The sequence below is a fragment of the Acomys russatus genome, chromosome 6, assembly GCF_903995435.1.
Source record: "Acomys russatus chromosome 6, mAcoRus1.1, whole genome shotgun sequence".
NCBI lineage: Eukaryota > Metazoa > Chordata > Mammalia > Rodentia > Muridae > Acomys > Acomys russatus.
This window is the reverse complement of record NC_067142.1, coordinates 77,620,435-77,639,134: the sequence shown is the minus strand read 5'-3', so window position 1 is coordinate 77,639,134 and position 18,700 is coordinate 77,620,435. Positions and strand designations below refer to the sequence as shown.

At 42.2% G+C, this 18,700-nt stretch overlaps 1 protein-coding gene across 1 annotated transcript; it reads left to right on the top strand.

Moving 5' to 3' along the window:
- Positions 1-1,645: 1,645 nt before the first annotated feature.
- On the top strand, positions 1,646-18,332 carry Brox (BRO1 domain and CAAX motif containing). The gene is made up of 12 exons (XM_051148067.1): positions 1,646-1,846; positions 4,105-4,211; positions 4,717-4,813; positions 7,991-8,086; positions 9,788-9,860; positions 10,966-11,071; positions 12,123-12,212; positions 14,057-14,142; positions 15,352-15,433; positions 15,716-15,866; positions 16,677-16,836; positions 17,753-18,332. Exons 1-12 carry the CDS (start codon positions 1,746-1,748, stop codon positions 17,837-17,839), a joined length of 1,236 nt encoding a protein of 411 aa, XP_051004024.1. The 5' UTR covers positions 1,646-1,745; the 3' UTR covers positions 17,840-18,332.
- The last annotated feature ends 368 nt before the right edge of the window (positions 18,333-18,700 follow it).

The following is an 18,700-nucleotide window of genomic DNA, read 5'->3' as shown; positions in this document are numbered from 1 at the left end:
ACCCTAACTAAGGCCTGATCGCGATCCAGGAGGCGGGTCGCGGGGTCGCGACCGGCTGACTCAGTAGGACACTGGGAAGAAGAGTCCCGGCGGTAAACAGGAAGTGGGTGCGGGTGGTGTCTAGACTGTCGGTAGGCTCCAGGGGCACCGGGGAGCTCTGGAGTCGGGAGAGGCTGTGTCACCAGGCCGGGTGGTCTTGTGGAGGTCTGGCAGGTGACATTCTGGATTCCAGGTGTACTTGGGGGCTCTGCGGGCACCTGAGGATGGGTGTGTCGTTCTTCACCCCGCTCTGAGTTCTTGAGACCTGAAAGAGTGCCAGGTCACCGGAATGTTTGAAGGATGGAGCAGAGAACAGTCAATAAAAGAAACAGTTGCGAAAAATTCATTTTCAAAAATTCCCCTAGAGTATGGTAGGCTCACCCTGTGCTGCGTTTGCGTAAGTTTTGAAGGTGGTTTGTATGGATGCTGTTTTGGTGATGTGTTATGATAGGGTTTGTTAAATGGGTTGAGTCCTAGGTGGATCTGCCTAGGCTTTCACTGAGTATACAATGCATTCTCTTTTCGTTGCGTATCTGGCGCCTCCACAAAACATTTTTGCCATGAGTAAGTCTAACCTGAGCGGTGCATAATATAGATATTTTGGAACACTGTACGCACCCACCCCCACACTTTTTTTCCTAATAATGGTTGATTGAAGATTTTGTGCAATATCTTTAAATTACATGTGCCTTATCAGAATTGCTTCTGTATTCTCCGGGAATGTAATGAGATAGATGTGAGAGGCTTTGACTTGGAGTCTTCCTGTGTTGCTAAATGCATTACCTACCCAGGAACTTTCAGGAAAAAAAAAATACAGTGCTGATTTTTGTTTGTTTTGCTACAGTTTTTTAAAGTTGACATTTCATTGAGTTTTTTTCCACATATTTTCACATTCGTAATGGAAATTATTCATCAATTTATGTTTTATTATTAAAAAAAAAAATACTTGCCAGATGTGGTGGCACACACCTTTAGTCTCAGCACTCCTGGAGGCAGAGGCAGGTGGATCTCTGTTTGAGGCCAGCCTGGTCTACAAAGTGGGTCCAGGGCAGCCAAGGTTACACAGAGAAACTACTCTGTCTCAAAAAACCAATGAATAGATAGATAGATGATAGAACTCTTAGCAGTTTTATACCCTACCTATTTAGTAGGGAACAGAAGGTTTCCACCCCAGCAATATGTGGAAAATAAAATGGCTCTAAAATCTTACTTCAAGTAAACTCAGTGATAATGACAGGGTCATTTGACTCTGATGAGCAATAAGCTCATCTGTACTGTGCCTTCTCATTTGCAGCCGTCCAGCCAAGGTCTTGGCTGTGCCTTTCAGAAGTGTCATCTGGACCCCCTGCAGGGTCAGCATCTCAGGTTCTCCCCCTAAACCAGTAAGAATACATACAAGACTAACTTACCTCCAGGTATTTTTGCTTAATGTGTATTAAAGTTTAAATATCACTGCTCTTCTGTGTTTTATCACTGAAGTTATTATGAACAAAATTCTCAGTTTCTTATACAGGCGTAATCTTAAGAATAGACTGCCAGGACAAAATTCATTTGGGGTGTCTATATTTATATGTGTATGTTTGTATATAATAGCTTATGCATAAAATGTATCTCTTGTAAAGTAGCCAGTTTTTACTGTGTCCTTTTCTTTTTAATGCTTCTTCAATTGTTATGTCTCTTCTGGCTGTAGAACACATCTCGAGAAAATGACCCATTGGTTTCATAGGAACCCGTTAAAAGCTACAGCTCCTGTGTCTTTTAACTACTATGGCATGATCACTGGTCCTCCTGCCTCAAAGATTTGCAAGTAAGTGTTAGGACAACGTGAGAAGCGTTGGCTGGGCAGGGAATCAAGGCATTTTCTTAATGTCCATGGTCAATACAGAAATGTGCAACACATTCCTAACATTAAACTTAGGACAACTTTGTATCTTCTCGTTAACAAATGAAGGTTAGATCACGGGTTGGTCATCTAAGCCACATGCTTAATTTTAGTACAGCAAATGAGTTCCAGAAGGGCTAAAGCAGTAACAGAGTTAAACTATGTATTTTAGCAGAGCCACAAGGTAGGATATGAGTCTTGTTAATAGGTCAGACAGTAAATTATTTATGTTCCAAGCAGGGAGAGACTCCTGTGATTTGAAATAGCCTTCAGAGTAGTGATATAGAAGAAAGGACTTGAGCTGGGGTTCACATAAATTGTTCAAGTTAGATCAGGAGTTGGCAAAATAATGTCGTGTGTGTGTGTGTGTGTGTGTGTGTGTGTGCGCGCGCGCGCGCACACATGTGTGAGACGCATGTGCAAAAGAGAATCACCTATAGCTCAATGTGCAGAAAGTTAAATTCATCTTGAAATTATGCAAACTAAAAAGAGTATGCCTTAGACATATGCGATTTAGGCACAGGCACGAGCCCTGAGGTCAGATCCCTAACATCCACATAAAAACAGGACAAGATGGTGCACCTCCGAACCCAGAACTGAGGAATGAGGTGTTTTGGGAGACAGGCAGAGCCTAGAGCTCCCTATGAGAAACCCAGGCATCCACACATGCATAGGCATGAATATTTCCATGTGTACATGTGTGCATACATGAATGGACACTATGTATTTAGAATGAGGAAATTTTCAAATGACTTTAAAAATATTCAGAATGTATAATATATAGTATGCATTCTGTGTGTTTACAATTTAAATTTAGTCTTCTGCCACTTAGCCCTGTTTTAAATGCCTCAAGTCACTACTGTCTAATGGGATTTTTTGAACTCTCACTGCCTCCTGGATTAGATGTGAATATAGCTTGGAGACGGTGTAGATCTAGAAGAGGAAGTTATTGTTGAGGCCAGAGTAGAGATCTCAAAAGAGAAAAATCAGAAGCCCAAAGACTGGCGTTTTTGTAGGTGGGAAAGAACTGAGAACACAGAGAAGAAATGTTGAATGGGGAGGAACGTCTCAAAACTGGGGCAGTCACCCTGACCATGGGGTAAGGACCTGCAGGAAGGAAAGGTGGAGATGATACACTTCCTGTTGCATAGAAGAGTAGGGCGGCTCAGGTATTTAAACAATGGCCACACAGTTCTGCATCTTCTGGACAGTATGTTAGGAGTTTTATGTGTAGTGCCAAATTTAGACATTCAAAATAGTTATTAAAATCAGATACAACGACATTAAATTTCTGTTTTCCTCCAATACTATTGGCTAAAGAATGAAGAATGAATTTTAAATACACTCAGTTGTTCATGTTAGTGGAGACAGGGTCCAGGTAGACTGAGCTGATTCACACTTCCCCTTGACTCTGTAGCTAAGGGTCCTTCTTGCCGCTTTCAAGCACTGAATTACAGGTCTCTGGTGCCATGCCTGGTCAGTTTTTTAAACTTCCTATACATTTTTATGTAGGCATAAGGTTATTGTGTAGATTAAATGCTGATTTCTGTACCCCAATGTCAGTTTGCAAGCTTTGTTCTGAGAAAACTGCTCCCCAATTGTCCCCCTGATAAGTCAATAAAGTAGTTTACAACCAATCAATGAGCAGGGAGAGAATAGGGATGGACTTCCTGGCAGCCAGGGAAGGAGGAGTTAGGAGAGGAAGTAGCAGATGGAGCCAGGGGATTTTCAGCCTTGGGAAGACGTCCAAGGAAGATAAGGAGGAAGGAGCTGAAGCCAAGGAAAGCTACACAGTGCAGATTTTGCTGGAATGAGACAAAATAGCATAGAGGATTAAGAATGAACATAAACTGCTCAGGCTGTTCTGAAGCCTTGTATTATAAGACTCTCAATTATTTGTGATAGCCAGGTAAGAGATAAGCTAAGAGAAACAAACACTGTTTTATAAAAATAACTTCAACATTTTAATTGCACAATTGGGTGCAAGCATTGCCCCTTTAATTAGACTGAGTTTATTGTTATATAACTTTTGAATCAATTGTTACTAGAAATTTCAACTATTTTATAGAAGGTAGCAGTGGGCCTATGGGCATTGTTCTAATGCTTTTAAGTTGTAGGCTCTGGGCTGTCTTTACATAGTCTTAGACACATGACTTACATACTTTACTGTCTGTTGATGTAAGTGACTTGAGATCATCCAGGACTCGGCTCCTCGAACTCTTCACTGACCTGAGCTGTAATCCAGAAGCGATGAAGAGTGCGGCAGACTTGTATTTCTCACTTTTACAAGGTTAGTTACTGTTACAGACTTGAGTGTTTTTTAAAGACCAACTGTGTGGAAATGTACATTTAACTTTTCATATTGGGATAATTTAATCTCCCAGCCTGTATTTGGAATGCTTGGGTCTCAAAATGTGAAGTCGTGCTGGTGGTCCATGGTCTTTCTTATATTCTAAAAATTGGATATGTACACATTTTATATTGTTACCAGGAGAATATGAAAAATATGGAAGGGAAAAAGATATCAGAAGTTTCATTCAGCCACTTGGAAAAGTAATTGTATGAATAAATTTGGGGTGGGGGTGGGAGGTGGAAGTTTCTCTGTGTAGCCCTGGCTGTCCTGGAATTCGCTTTGTAGTCCTGGCTGGCCTCGAATCCACAGAAATCCCTTGCCTCTGCCTCCCAAGTGCAAGTGCTAGGATCAGAGGCGTGCACTATCATGCCCTGCTATGTATGAATACTATTTTAGCCAGGGCACATATTTTTCCTAAAAGTAAAATACATCTTTTTTGCAGGTTTCATAAATTCACTGGGCGACTCTACCCAGGAGAGCAAATTACGATACATTCAGACTTTCAAGTGGACTGATACATTACAAGGCCACGTTCCGAGGTGAGCAGACCTAGTGAGGCCCTAAATCGAAGTCTGTTTTTAACTATTCGCCAGTGTATTTGAAGAAGAAAATAGAAGCCTGTCAAACATTTCCCTTCCTAGGAAACTAACTAAAACATTGACTTAAACTAAAGTGTGTACTATTACATTTTAAATTATGTGTTTCTACCAAACAAACATCTACCTTTGAGATAATATAAATATTTAAACACCTTTTTTTTAATAACACCCAGTTTGCTGTCCAAAACTGTGTGTATTTTTCTTCCCTCATTTCTAGTTGTGTTTATACTCTTAAAACTTCTCTTCACACCTTTTTCACTATTCAATTATTAATAATAGATTATTGTAGTGCTAACCTTTATTTGTTTTAATACAGGATTAGACTATTAAAATGTCCATAGTTTTTTTTTTAAGATGTATTTATTTATTTATTTATTTACTATGTACACAACATTCTGCCTGCATGTGTACCTGCTTGCCAGAAGAGGGCACCATATCTCATTATAGATGGTTATGAGCCACTGTGTGGTTGCTGGGAACTGAGCTAAGGGCCTCTGGAAGAGCAGCCAGTGCTCTTAACATCTGAGCCATCTTCTAGCTCAATTAGATCTTTGTTTAATAAAAAATAGAAAGGGAGCCAGCAAGATGGCTCAGTGTATAAAGGTGTGTGCTGCCAGGCATGACACCCTGAGTTCAACTCCCAGAAACCACATAAACGTAGAAGGAGAGAGCCAACTTTTATAATTTGCCTTTTGACTTCCGCACATGCCTCGTGGCACATGTGTACCCACAAACACAAATAAATAAGTAGATAAATAAATGGCCATAAGATGGCTTGAATAATATAAATTTAGTGCCTTCCCCACATCATTCGAAATACTGATTCTATGTTACTGGAGGGTTGGGGGGGTGGGGTTTGCTTGGTTGGTTTTTTTGTTCCTTGTTTTTTCTGCATTTCATGAGATGTGGTGAGGAATTATGTGATTAAGCTAAGTGTGGTGGCACATGCTGATAACTGAACAGTGGGGAGGCTGAGGCAGGAGGATCATGATCTTGAAGCCAACTTGAGCAACAGAACAAGTCTCAAAAAAGAGATAAAATTTAAAAAAAAAAATGTGATGTAACTTAAGTACCCAATATCCAGTACCTATGACACTGTATGTCATAGTTGGTAGAAATTGTACTCCATGTGTATTTGTGCCAAGACAATCTCACTCTAGTTCTGACTGATCTCAAATCTATCAGTTCCAGGCTGGCCTGAAACTCAAGGTCGTCCTCCTGTCTTAGGCTCCACTGTGCTGGCATTGCAGGAGTGAACACCACACCTAGTGAGAAAATAACTTTTTCATAGTACATGGTGTCTTCATTGGGATTTTATTTCTGTGAAGAGACACCATGACTAGGGAAACTCTTATAAAAGAAAGCATTTCATTGGGGCTGGCTTACAGTTCAGAGGTTTAGTCCATTATCATCATGGCGGGAAGCATGGCGGCGTGCAGCAGACATGGCGCTGGAGAAGGAGCTGAGAGCTCTACATCTTGATCGCAGGCAGCAGATTGTGTGCCACACAGGGTGAAGCTTGAGCATAGGAGACCTCAGCGCCAGCCCCTGCAATGACACACTTCCCCCAACAAGGCCACACCTACGCCAACAATGCCACGTGTCCTAACAGTGCCACTCCCTATGCCCAGCAAACACATGACTGTGCGGGGCATTCCTATTCAGCTACCACACACAGTCACACTACTACTTAGATTGCACTACTGAAATTGAGTGTTCTAAAACAAGGGGTTAGCTCACCAGTAGAACATGGTCTAGCATGTGTAAGGCCCTGGATTTGATCCTCAGAATCAAAATATCTCCCTCCCTCTCCCTGTCTCTGTCTGTCTGTCTGTCTCTCTCTCTCTCTCCCTTCCCCCTCCCCTCCCTTCTTCCCCCTCTCTCTTTCATACAAACACACACACATACAGTCACACACACATGCAAATGAGAGAAGATAGTTATTCATAAGACATAAACTAGCAAAGCTGAGGCTGGTGAGATGGTGCGTTGAGTAAGGGTGCTTGACTGCAGGCCTGCTGACCAGGGTTTGCTCTCGAGACCCACGTGGTAAGAGAGAACCAGTTCCTGCAAGTTACCTTCTGATGGCCACACATGCTCCATGGTGTGGATAGACGGGAAAACACACACACACACACACACACACACACACACACACACACACACACACACCACAAATTTATTTAAATGTTTGGACTCCATCCTAAGCTTTCTGACTTTCTGAGTCTCAGAAATACATAGTTGTGGAACTATTCTACATAGCTTTGGGAACTACTTTTCCATGGTTACTGTGAAGTACATAGTTGATACTTGTGCCAGTTAGCAGAGCATTGTCTTGATGGATGATTCATGTGAAGAGGGTCCAGCCTTCTCTGGGTTTTACCACCCCTGGCAGGTTGTCTAGGGTTGGATAAGAAAGAAGCTAAGCAAGCCATAGGGAGCAAACCAGGAAGCAGGGCTCGCCATGGCCTCTGCTTCAGCTCCTGCCTCCAGCCTGCTGCCTTGAGTTCTGTTGTGACTTTATGTTGGACTCTAACCTATAAGGTGAAATAAACCCTTTCTTTCCCAAGTTGGTTGCTTGGCTGGTTTTGGTTTGAGGAGTGTGTGTGTGTGTGTGTGTGTGTGTGTTAGCAAATAGAAAGCAAACTAAGATAATTCTGGACCATATATTTAGATCGTCTGTGTGTGCCAGTTATATTTTTGTTTGCTTGTTTGTTTGTTTGTTTGTTTGCTTGTTTTTGAGGCAGGGTCTCAGTATGCAGTCCTGGCTGTCCTGGAACTCACTCTGCAGACCAGGCTGGCCTCAAACTCACAATGATCCACCTGCCTCCTGGGTACTAGGATTAAAGGCGTGAGTCACTACCCCTAGCTTCTATGTTTATAATTTGTTTTAATTACATTTTATTTATTATGTGTGGTGGTGAAGTGTACGTGTGTGTGCCTGCATGCCACGGTACAGTGTAGAGAAGAACATGCAGGAATCAATGCTCTTCTGTAACCGCTTGGTCCCAGGCACTGCGCTCAGGCCATCAGGCTTGTCACCTGCTAAGCCACGTAAGCTTTGATAGCAGTGTGATCATAATTCACACAACTTAATTATTTCATTTTTATTTACAGTGCCCAGCAGGATGCTGTTTTTGAACTGATTTCCATGGGATTTAATGTCGCATTATGGTATACAAAATATGCTTCAAGATTGGCTGGAAAAGAAAAGTAAGTTAGAAAGCAAAGGTTGCACGTGTCTGTATTATTTTGGGCTATGTGTTAAAAGGTTCCACTTGAAGTAAGTGGAAGAGTCTTTGTTCATACTTACGTACTACAGTTATGCAGCTTAGTCTTTTGAATTTTTACTTATTGTTATTGGGGTGGGAGAGAGACACGCATGCTAAGGTGTATGTGAAGGGCAGAGGTCAGCTTTGTGCAGTATGTGCTCTCCTTCCATCTTTACATGGGTCCCTGAGGTTGATTCCACGTTGCTAGCTTGTGCAGCAAGCTGTCTCACCACCTGTGCACTCTACTATGAAAAATGTTCATAATCTTGTTACATGATAGATCTAAGTAAGGCCCCAAATCAAGAGCTCATTTTTAATCTGAATATTTAACTATATTTAATTAAACAAAGCCAGGCATTGTTGAACATGCCTTTTCTGCCTCCCTGAGTGCTGCAATTACAGTTTTGAGCCACTTGCCTGGCTGGTTGCATACGTCTTTAATCCCAGCACCCAGCAGGCAGAGGCAGGTGGTTCTGAGTTTGAGGCCACCCTCGTCTACAGAGCAAGTTCCAGGACAGCCAGGACAACACAGAGAAACCCTGTCTTGAAAAAACCCAAAATAACAAAACAAATAAATAGATAAAATAACTATTGTAAGCAATAAACAAAGATTAGAAACAGTGACAGATTTGGTCATAATGAACTGTCCATTTTTAGATGTATAATCTCAAAAACCAACAAATACCATCAAGTCAGTTGAAAGTAAAGGATATGAATAGGCAATTCATTAAAAACAATAGAGGCTTATGGTTATTAAAAAAATGTTCAGAAGACCCAGCAGTTGTATAGTCCAGTTGCTGAGGTAGCTCAGTGGGTAAAGGCGCTTGCCGCCTGACGATGCACTGTGTTGGCCTCCATAACTCAAAAAAGATGGAAGGAGAACCGAGCGCACAGACTTGTCCGTGACCTCCACTCACGCACATGGAGGAATAAAGGAATAACAGTATTTTTTTTTTAAGAATTGTAGTATTAAATGAGACAACTGCTGTAGTGACGGCATGGATACAGAATTAGGAATCTGGCCAATTAGTTATGATTCACCATACATAGTAATATGCAGCCATTTAAAAACAAATTATGTTTGCTGTTGTAAAGTGGTTCAAATGAGCAGAGTAGTGTGTAATCCACCGTGTGTATTCAGCTCATAATAGTTTGTTTGTGACAGAGCAATCTGGAAAGAAAAGAAGATTGTTTAGCATTTACTTCTAGGCAAAATCTCTACTCAGCTGCAGAACCTTGGGATTTGTTTCATGTCCCTTTTATTTTATTTTATTTTTTAGTGGTAAATTATACTTTTTAAGGAAGAAAACTAGTAATAAACACAAATAACTAATTTGGCTTTCTGATGTTTTTAAATCATGTGTCTGTGGGCATGTGCACACGCACGGGGGCGCCAAAAGCCCTAGAACAGAAGTCACAGGCAGTTGTGCGCCCCTGACGTGGGGGCTGGGAACTGAACTCGGGTCCTCTGCAAGAGCAGCGAGTGCTCTTAGCCCCCAGCCACCTCTGCAGCCTTGATGTTCACTCAGCGTGGCTGAGGCTCCCCAAGAAGACAGCGAATGCACAGCATGCACAGCTGGCTCACAGCACGAGCACCAGGAGTCAGACTCCTCCTCTAGCTAACATAACTACTGTCTTAAAGCATAACAGAAGATGAAGCCAAGGAGGTCCACCGCAGCCTGAAGATCGCAGCTGGGATTTTTAAGCATTTAAAGGTAAAGTGTGTGTGTCGGGATGGGGGTGGGGTGTTAATTCTTGAACTGAGTGGCAGGGTTAGTAACCCCCTTGTGCAAGGAGGTAGATCAGTCCCTCTACGAACTCAGGGTGTTGGTTCAAGAACAGAGCGCCTCTTCCACGGCTCCATACCAAACTCCAGCTACCCAAGTGCCTCTTCTAAAAGGTGTGGCGTCTGTATGCAAACCACGCATCCTGTGCCCTGAGTCTCGTGTCTAGCTCTGCGTAGTGCTTGTGAGCACCCATTCTGTGTTGTCCAGGGAGTGCTGGCAAGGGAAATGTCTTGAGACTCAGCCCAGTCTCAAGTGGCTGAGGGCAGAAGTGATGTGCTCGTGCCTGTGAGCTAACTGCATCCTGTACATTCACTGCCTTATTGGTGAGCTGCAGCCAATTGCTGAGTGAGCATAGCTCCATTTTTACCTTAAAGTTAGTGACTTATAACCAGAAGTTACTTTTCTGTCTCTTCACCCTGAGTGTAAACAAAACATAAACATGTCTGTGCTATTACACATTGTGCTCTGCCGCTGTCAGGAGCAGTCATAGTTCCACAGACCTGACTGTGAGGTTGCATCCTGGCTCTCTCACTTGCCAGCCAACCATTGTATTCTAATCCTATCTGATAGCCTGAAGATGGGATGGGAACTCTGAGGAAAAACAGTGTGTCTTCCTCTGAGGCTGTCCTGCTTCCTTCTGATTAAAACTCCTCATCACTGAGGGCCTCTTGGAGGCAGCTTCAGGGTGTCATCCACGCTGAATCAGACTTAGATCCTGTAGTATCCCCTCTCCGTCATTAGTTCTTACTGTAAATGGACAATTCATAGTACAAAAGAGACTTGTGGCTACTATTGCAGCTAAGTGCTTTCTAAGATAAAACCTAAATTTTGCCATTGGCTTTCTTTTAAAGTTCACTTTGAATACTCAAGACCCCACCTTGCCTATGAGCTTATAGCTGCTGCTCCTTGGTCTGCCCTCTTAGGTTCCTAGAGAGTCTCAAGGTTGAATGTCCCATAAGTTACATCTTCTTCACCTCTGACAACAGTGTTAAGAGGAAATTTGACATGTTTGTTTTCTGCTCTTTATCTCTAGGAAAGTCATATACCCAAGCTTCTTACACCAGCAGAAAAGGGGCGGGACTTGGAGGCTCGGCTCATAGATGCTTACGTCATCCAGTGCCAGGCGGAGGCTCAAGAAGGTATTCTGAATACTGGGCTGTTTGTTTTTAAGAATATTTATATTTAGCTGTATTGTGTTTCAGGTTTTAAGTATTGACTTGTGAGGGTCATTTTACCTTTAAATTTTCCTTTGCTATCAGCAGGAGAGTTCCTCCTAGCTAACACGTCTTTAAAATTTCCTTTGCTATCAGCAGGAGAGTTCCTCCTAGCTAACACGTCTTTAAAGAAGATTTTGATGCCGTGCTCGTACTTTTTTTTGACAGCACTAATGTTAATCTTGGGAGTTTTTTTCTTTAAGATTTATTTTTTTGGTGCTTGCATGTGTGCGTGCATGTGGTGAGGTTGTGTGTGCAGGTGCCCTTGGAAGTCAGAAGGCAGTGCCAAGTCCCCCAAAGCTGGAGTTACAGGGGGTGGTGGCCTTCCAGTGCCAAGTCCCCCGAAGCTGGAGTTACAGGGGGTGGTGGCCTCCCAGTGTCAAGTCCCCCGAAGCTGGAGTTACAGGGGGTGGTGGCCTCCCAGTGTCAAGTCCCCCGAAGCTGGAGTTACAGGTGCTTGTGGCCTCCCAGAATATGCATGTTGGGAAACGCAGTTGGTTCTTCTGAAAGAGCACTGTATGTTCTTACCTGTGAGCCGTTGCTCGGGCCCCAGACGTTAATTCTCTAACTTATCTTTCCTCTTGTCCTGGGCTTACTGTTTTCCTTCTTCCACTCATTAACTTAGCTCGACGTCATCATCTTGTAGTTACAGGAAACAGTAAAGTAACATCCTAAGCTTTTAATCTGTGTTTCAAAATCAAGTGCTTTGCAAGTATTTTTCTTCTTTATACCATGCTATTTTATAGTAATTCTCTGAGCTTGGCTAATAATTGGCTAGTGATTTAAAGATACTGTATCAGAAACACAAAATCAGTGGGGTTTTTTAATTTATATTTTTCTATAAATTTTATACTAAAAAATTTTTTTAAACTATGAAAATTTGAGAAGAAAAAAAGACTGTCTTTCACTATTATGACTAAACTTCCCATAGAGGGATGTGAACTTAATGATTATGATTACTGTGTGTTGGTTACAGTAACGATTGCCCGAGCGATTGAACTGAAACATGCTCCTGGACTGATCGCTGCTCTTGCGTACGAGACGGCCAGCTTCTACCAGAAAGCAGGTGAAGCCGCTGTGTTGTTACACTCTCAGTCCTTAGTTTCCTGTTCATTTGATTTTTGCTCAAAAGGAAAGAAAATATTCTCATATTTTCCATTACAACACTAGAGTAAAGCCTTGTTTGAACTAAGAGGCCAGGCCTGGTTGTACAGCTGCTCCAGAGGCTAATGCAGGCGGATTGTACCAAGGTCTGTCTGAGCTACAGGGTAAGATCAAAGCTATCCTGGGTAATTTGTCTTAAAACTAGGAGGAAAGCTTTGTGGGAAAAGTGTTTGCTGTGTCAGCATTAGGACCTAAGTTTGATCTCTAAGATGTAAAAAAGCCAAATGTGATGGCATGTGCTTGTGATCTTATAGCTGAGGGGAGGAGTCAAGGGGACCGCTGTGGCTTGCTAACCAGCCAGTCTCGCTCCATCAGTAAGTTCCAGGTAAAAGTAAAAGAGAAGGTGTCTCAAGAGACAAGGTGAATAGCCTCCCCACACAGGCACACACATGTACATGTTCCTCCCAGACACAAATGTGCACATATACATGTTATAAGTTAATGTACGAGAAGCTTGGAATCTAGCGAGTAGTAGAGCACTTGCATCAGACCCAGAGCCTCACAGCTAATGTGTCACTGACTTCTAATGGGAAAGACAGGATTATCCTTTTCCACCAGCTGTAGCCAGTTATATGCAGCCTTTGCCTTTTTTCTTTTTCTTTTTCTTTCTTTCTTTTTTTTTTTCTTCTGGTCTTTAAAACAATATATATGTGTATATGTTTGTATATATTATGTAGTTAGTTAATTGATTAGCTTTTAAGACTGGATCTTAAAAAAAAAAAAAAAAAAAAAGACTGAATCTTTCTGTTTAACCTTGGCTGTCCTAGAACTCACTCTGTAGACCAGACTGGCCACAAACTCCAGAAATCCACTTGCTTCTGCCTTCAAAATGCTGAGGCATGAACCACCATGTCCAGATCTTTTTAACTGTTCCATAATTATTCATAATCGTTATTTAGATAAGAAGGTGACACCTATAACGTGACTGCTAGCATGTGGAAAATGGGAACACCAGACTTGGTCCTGTGATCTAGGAAACTCCCTTAGGTTTCTATTTGAAGCCTGGTTACTATTTTAGTTACTGAGTAGATAAGACTAAATTCACAGTCTGGGGCAGGTGGTGAACTTGTAGTCAGGCCATGACGTAAGATGTGATGTGAGGAACTGAACAGTGTGAGCGTGCTAGCAAAGGCTTGTGAGAGGAAGGTGGCTTTCTAGTCTGATTTCAGAACAGAGTGAGTCTGATTTGATTGAATTGTAATTTTGAAAGAAAGTTCCCAAGCTTACACACGGGCTTGCTATGTGAAGGAATAGGCTAGCCCCGTGTTTAAGAAGGACTTGGTACAGGCCTTGGAGAAAATGAAGGGAGGGCTGACAGTGATGATGAGTTGAAAGTAAGACCGATTATGTGAGCACATGCAGACATGTGAGCGAGTAAATGTGTATTTTTCATGCATGGTTCAGTAATGAGTGAATGGACAGGAGTTGTTCCTGGCAGACAAATAGACTGCTGTGTGCCTGGCTGTAATAGATACAGTTTTAAAGCTGTGATAGAAATACTTGCTTTGAAATCTTTAGTCCTGTTATGTGTCATTAACTTAAAGCTACATTAACCACCAAAGTGAAGAGGTTCTAACATAATTATGGGGAATAAATCACGTTAAGTATTTAGGGTTTTTTCCCTAGTGTATGAAAGCTTGAGCTTAGACTAGATGACGTTCTGCTTCAGCACCAGGACACAGGAGCTAAGCAGTGTTCCAGTGAAACGGGGTGAAATGATACTTTGCTTTTAAAATGTAACTTTAGATCATACTTTATCCAGTTTGGAGCCTGTATACTCGGCCAAATGGAGAAAATACCTCCACTTGAAGATGTGCTTCTACACAGCTTACGTGAGTAGCAGTGACCCTCCAGACAGCGAGTCCAGTCCCATGATGGCCAGGCCTCTCGTCTCACCACTAGTCATTGGCAACAAGCAGTGACAGGCAGCTCTCAGTAGATGTTCACTGGCAGGAGTGGGTGGGAGGAAAAGATAGAGAGCTGTAGGCTGGATACATAATGAGAATTCTCAGTTATTTGACAAGAGTATCAACAAATCCTAATCTTCATGGCCTGGGCAGTGGCTCAGTAGGTTAAGTGCCTGTGAAGCAAGCACAAAGACTTGATCCCCAGAGGCCATGTAAAGCTGGATGCGGTAGTGCACATCTGAAATCCCAGCAGATAGGTGGTATTCAGAGATACTAGCAGCCAGCCCTGCATGCCTCACAGCAAAACAACAGTGCACTCTGCCTCGCTCACACCTCCTCTAGACTCACACTGATTTTGTTGTCATTTATTAAATTTACTCTTAAGGCGTACCATGCAGTGTGTATCACCTAGGTGAAAACCAGCAGTATGCACCATTTTAGAAGTTCCTTACTAGTTAATCGGCCACCAAACTTGCTTCAAGATTGTTACTATGTGAGAGGCAGCTAAAACCTTTTTTAGAGTTAAGTAAATATCCCTTACATGTCATGTTTTCCAGCATACTCTGGCCCAACACTGAGTGTCTGTGTGAACAGATTTTAAAGAGTTCTCTTTCACACTGATGCATTTTTCTTAAGACCTGTGGTCCTTACTAGGTATGACAGCACATGCCTGTAACTCTAGCATCTGAAACTGAGCCTGAAGAATCCTCAACCCAGTCTGACTTATAGAAGACCCTGCTGCAGGGGACATGCATGCGCGCGCGCACACACACACACACACACACACACACACACACACACACACACACACACACACACACACACACACACACACTTCTGTCATCTCCAAACACTACCCTTTTCCTTTACATATGCCTAACAAATAATTTTCTCCTTCGTTTACTTCTGTCCTAAATTTTAAAAGAAGTCTCAGCTATCGGGTTTTATTCTTGGAACATGATTAGAACCCTACGTTGCATCAGGGCTGGACCTAATTCTACCTTTTGTTTAGACAGAGATGGGGGAATCTTACTTCAAGTAAATGATGCAAAGGATAGTCCAAGTAGTGACTGGCAGAGTTTATTTGCCATGTAAGTGGGAGGACAGCATATGTGAAAATGTTTCTTTTACCAGGCGTATTGTTACCACGGCCAGACCCTGCTGGCTAGTGATAAATGTGGAGAAGCAATCAGATCTCTCCAAGAAGCAGAAAAATGTAAGTTTTGCTTATAGAATTTTAATTCCTTTTTAAAAAAATCTTTTATTCTAAAGAGAATGAGTAGATTCTGGCTGAGTTTATGAAAGGGAATGGGCTAGATATTTGGAGAAAAGAAAAAAAAAAAAGCAAAACTTAATCCTGGAGCTTCTAGAAACTAATGCTGCCTTCCGGCCGTGTTGTCATTGGTATTGCTTTTACAGCAGGTGGAACCAGCTGACTTAAAGCCTTTAGTAGTCACAAGCAGGGCATACTTAATTCTGAGACTTGTCCTCACTGCAGTGTACACAGAGGCGGAAGCCCTGTGCAAAGAGTATGGGGAAACCAAAGGACCAGGACCAACGGCCAAGCCGTCAGGGCACCTGTTCTTTCGGAAGCTTGGAAGCCTTGTGAAGAATACCCTGGACAAGTGTCAGCGAGAGAATGGGTTCATGTGAGTGTGGCCCCTTAACACTAGTACCACATGGCATCACTGCTAAAACACTGTGTCTTAGGACACGTATCTCCAGTCCCAAAGGCTCTGTCTTAAGTTGTATCTAAGTTTAGTATTAATTTTCTCTTTAAATTGGTGATAAAATTGTTTGTAAGGCCTTTTATTTATATATAAAATTTAAATGTGAATTGTTAACATAAAGTTTATTTCATCACGACACTCCTATAAAGATGTATTTTTCTCTTTGTTTCCATATGTTAATTCTCTGTGTGGTGTGTGTGTGTGTGTGTGTGTGAGAGAGAGACACAGAGACAGAGAGAGATCAACTTCTTTTGTATATTTGTCTCACTCTGGTTTGAGCTAACAATAAAGCAGAAATTTTAATTTTCTCAAAATTCTTCCTGGTCTTTCAGGCAGTGAGACTAAGCCTATTGGTAAGTCAGTCTGCAAACTGTATTTCAGTGCCTTTGTAGGATGGGGAGACTCATTCATTCTTTTCTCTGCCTGCCTCTTTATATTCTTCTGACACTCTGCATTGAGTCACACTGAACTTTTGTCTGGTTTAGTTTTTATTATCTCCCTTGAAAATAGACTGAACCCCCAAGCCAGGCCCACTGTCCCTCTTTGTATCCTTGGAAGCTTCCATGGTGTTGTACTGTAGCTGGTAGGCTTCCTGGCTTTCTCACCTGTTCATCTGTGACTGGGCCCGGGGCAGAGAACTGTCATACTCATCGTGAGCCTTGAATACTTTAGGTGCATCAGTAGTTGCTAAATAAATGAATAAATCACTATTTAAATTGCTTTTTGCAGTTACTTTCAAAAAGTTCCTACCGAAGCCCCACAACTGGAACTCAAAGCAAATTACGGGCTCGTGGAGCCTGTGCCTTTTGAATTTCCTCCCATGAGTGCTCACTGGACACCGGAAGCGCTGGCTGCGTTTGATCTCACCAAGAGACCCAAGGATGACAGTGTATGAAAACTGGTTTTCCCGTCCCGTCACAGAAGTTTAAGAAGAACATAGGGCTAGCGTTTGATGGCGTTGTCCACTTCAGCAAGGCTCTGTATTTGTCTCAGTGCTCAGTTAGCTTACAGCGGTGCTTGACGTGATCTGTTGTAGACTGCGCTCAGGAGTAGCCCTGAACCTTCAGGATCTTCTGGTTTTCTGTTTAATTTACTGTTTAATTATTTCAACACAGTAGCTCATTTTTACAACTTGTCAGTGCTTTCTATAAGAAGAGCATGGGGGACAGGGCACTGTGTTGATGTTGCGATAGCCGTGCCCCGTCTGACCCTGGGTACTTGAAGATTCAGTTTAACTTCAGCGTTCTGTTAATCCTCCAGGAATAAAGCAGAATGCTTGTACATTCATTTGTACCTAAGCACCCCAGGGTGCTCTAAGTCAAAGGGCAGCTCACACCAAAAGCTTTATGTTTAGTTACCAAAAGACTAGGGATCTGTGACAGAAAGAGCATGGTTTGCTTGACACGCACAGTCCCCCCTTGAAATTGCATATTTTACCCAGTTTCTTCCCCATACACCTACTCCTTAAACTAACCATCTCTGCTTCCTATTAAGCCTCTTAAACAGTACCTTCAAAGATAGCTTATAGTGCCATAAATTATCTCTGCATTCTAGGATTCCATTGCTGAGTTGTTCCTTCCTGGAAATATTATAGAGAAGTGCCGCACTTGGGCCCCTCAGTCTAAGTTCCCGTCCACTGGGGTGTTGCCTATGGTCAGCATTTTAAAATGCAGCCTCTGGGATGGCATGGTTAGCCTTGCTGCTGTCCTTTAAGTACAGTGCCTTTGAAGGTCTGAAGTAGAGGAGATCTTTGTGGGTTCCCTTAGTCTTCATTTGCATATTTACCCTGTTTTCTTTTGCCTTAGGTCAAACCCAAACCAGAAGAAGAAGTGAAACCTGTAAAAGAGCCAGATATCAAACCTCAAAAGGACACTGGGTGCTCTGTCTCTTAAGAGTGATGTTCGAAATCTCTGCTAGTCTGTAGATTAACTGTGGGACTTCACCTTTTTGATTTCTCTGAGGCCCAGAGGATAACTATTAGCTTCAGAGGGACTTGGCCTTTAGTTTATTTATTCTTGATTTTTAACATAGAGGTGTTCCGTGCTTTTGCTTCTGGGCTTTGCATTTTTAATCAGGACAATATTTGGAAGAGTTATTTTTATGCCTCTAATGAGCATATGGGGGACTGGACCTTTTTTGAACTCTAGATAGTAAGTTTCATGTTAATGTTTTTTTATCTTCACAAAAATGTTTCCTTTCCTTCTTGTTTGATACCAGAAGAGTGTTTTGAAAAGAGATGGGTTCACCTCTCCTTACTGACTTGTTAGATCAGAGTCTAATGCAGTCTTCTGGTGGGAAAAGAATTGGACCTAAAATCAGAAACCTTCAGAGCAAATTCTTTCCTTACACTTAGTAGAGACTACAAGTTACTAGAAAGTCAAGTGTCGAGAAGAATGTGTAACATGCTTGAAAGTGGGCGGTGACAGGCCTGCTGCCCTCACACCCTTCCCTCACAGGCATAGTCCCCCACTCCCTAGTCACCCTCAGATCCAGGCAGTGGGTTGTTTTTTTTTTTAAATAAGTACCTTTTCTAAAGAATTTTTTACACAAGGGGTAAAGCTCTGTACTAGTGTTTGGTGTTTCTGTGTAGAGAGAAATTAAAAAGAGAATGGAAAGTGCGTTTAGACGAAGTACAAGATGTGTGTTGTAAAGAAAGCCTTTGTAAACTCAGCCAAGATGGGTTGTCCTGGAACTCACCGATAACTCCTTTGTTAGAAGTGTCTTCAGAAAATGCCCTTTGTTAGCCGATTTGG

What these genes read in the sequence shown, in the direction of transcription:
- Brox (XM_051148067.1), top strand. Translation starts at nt 1,746, where the DNA reads ATGACCCATTGGTTTCATAGGAACCCGTTAAAAGCTACAGCTCCTGTG. An exon ending in AGATTGGCTGGAAAAGAAAA is followed by an intron (nt 8,087 to 9,787) that starts GTAAGTTAGAAA and finishes ACTGTCTTAAAG; the next exon opens with CATAACAGAAGATGAAGCCA. An exon ending in GGATTTTTAAGCATTTAAAG is followed by an intron (nt 9,861 to 10,965) that starts GTAAAGTGTGTG and finishes CTTTATCTCTAG; the next exon opens with GAAAGTCATATACCCAAGCT.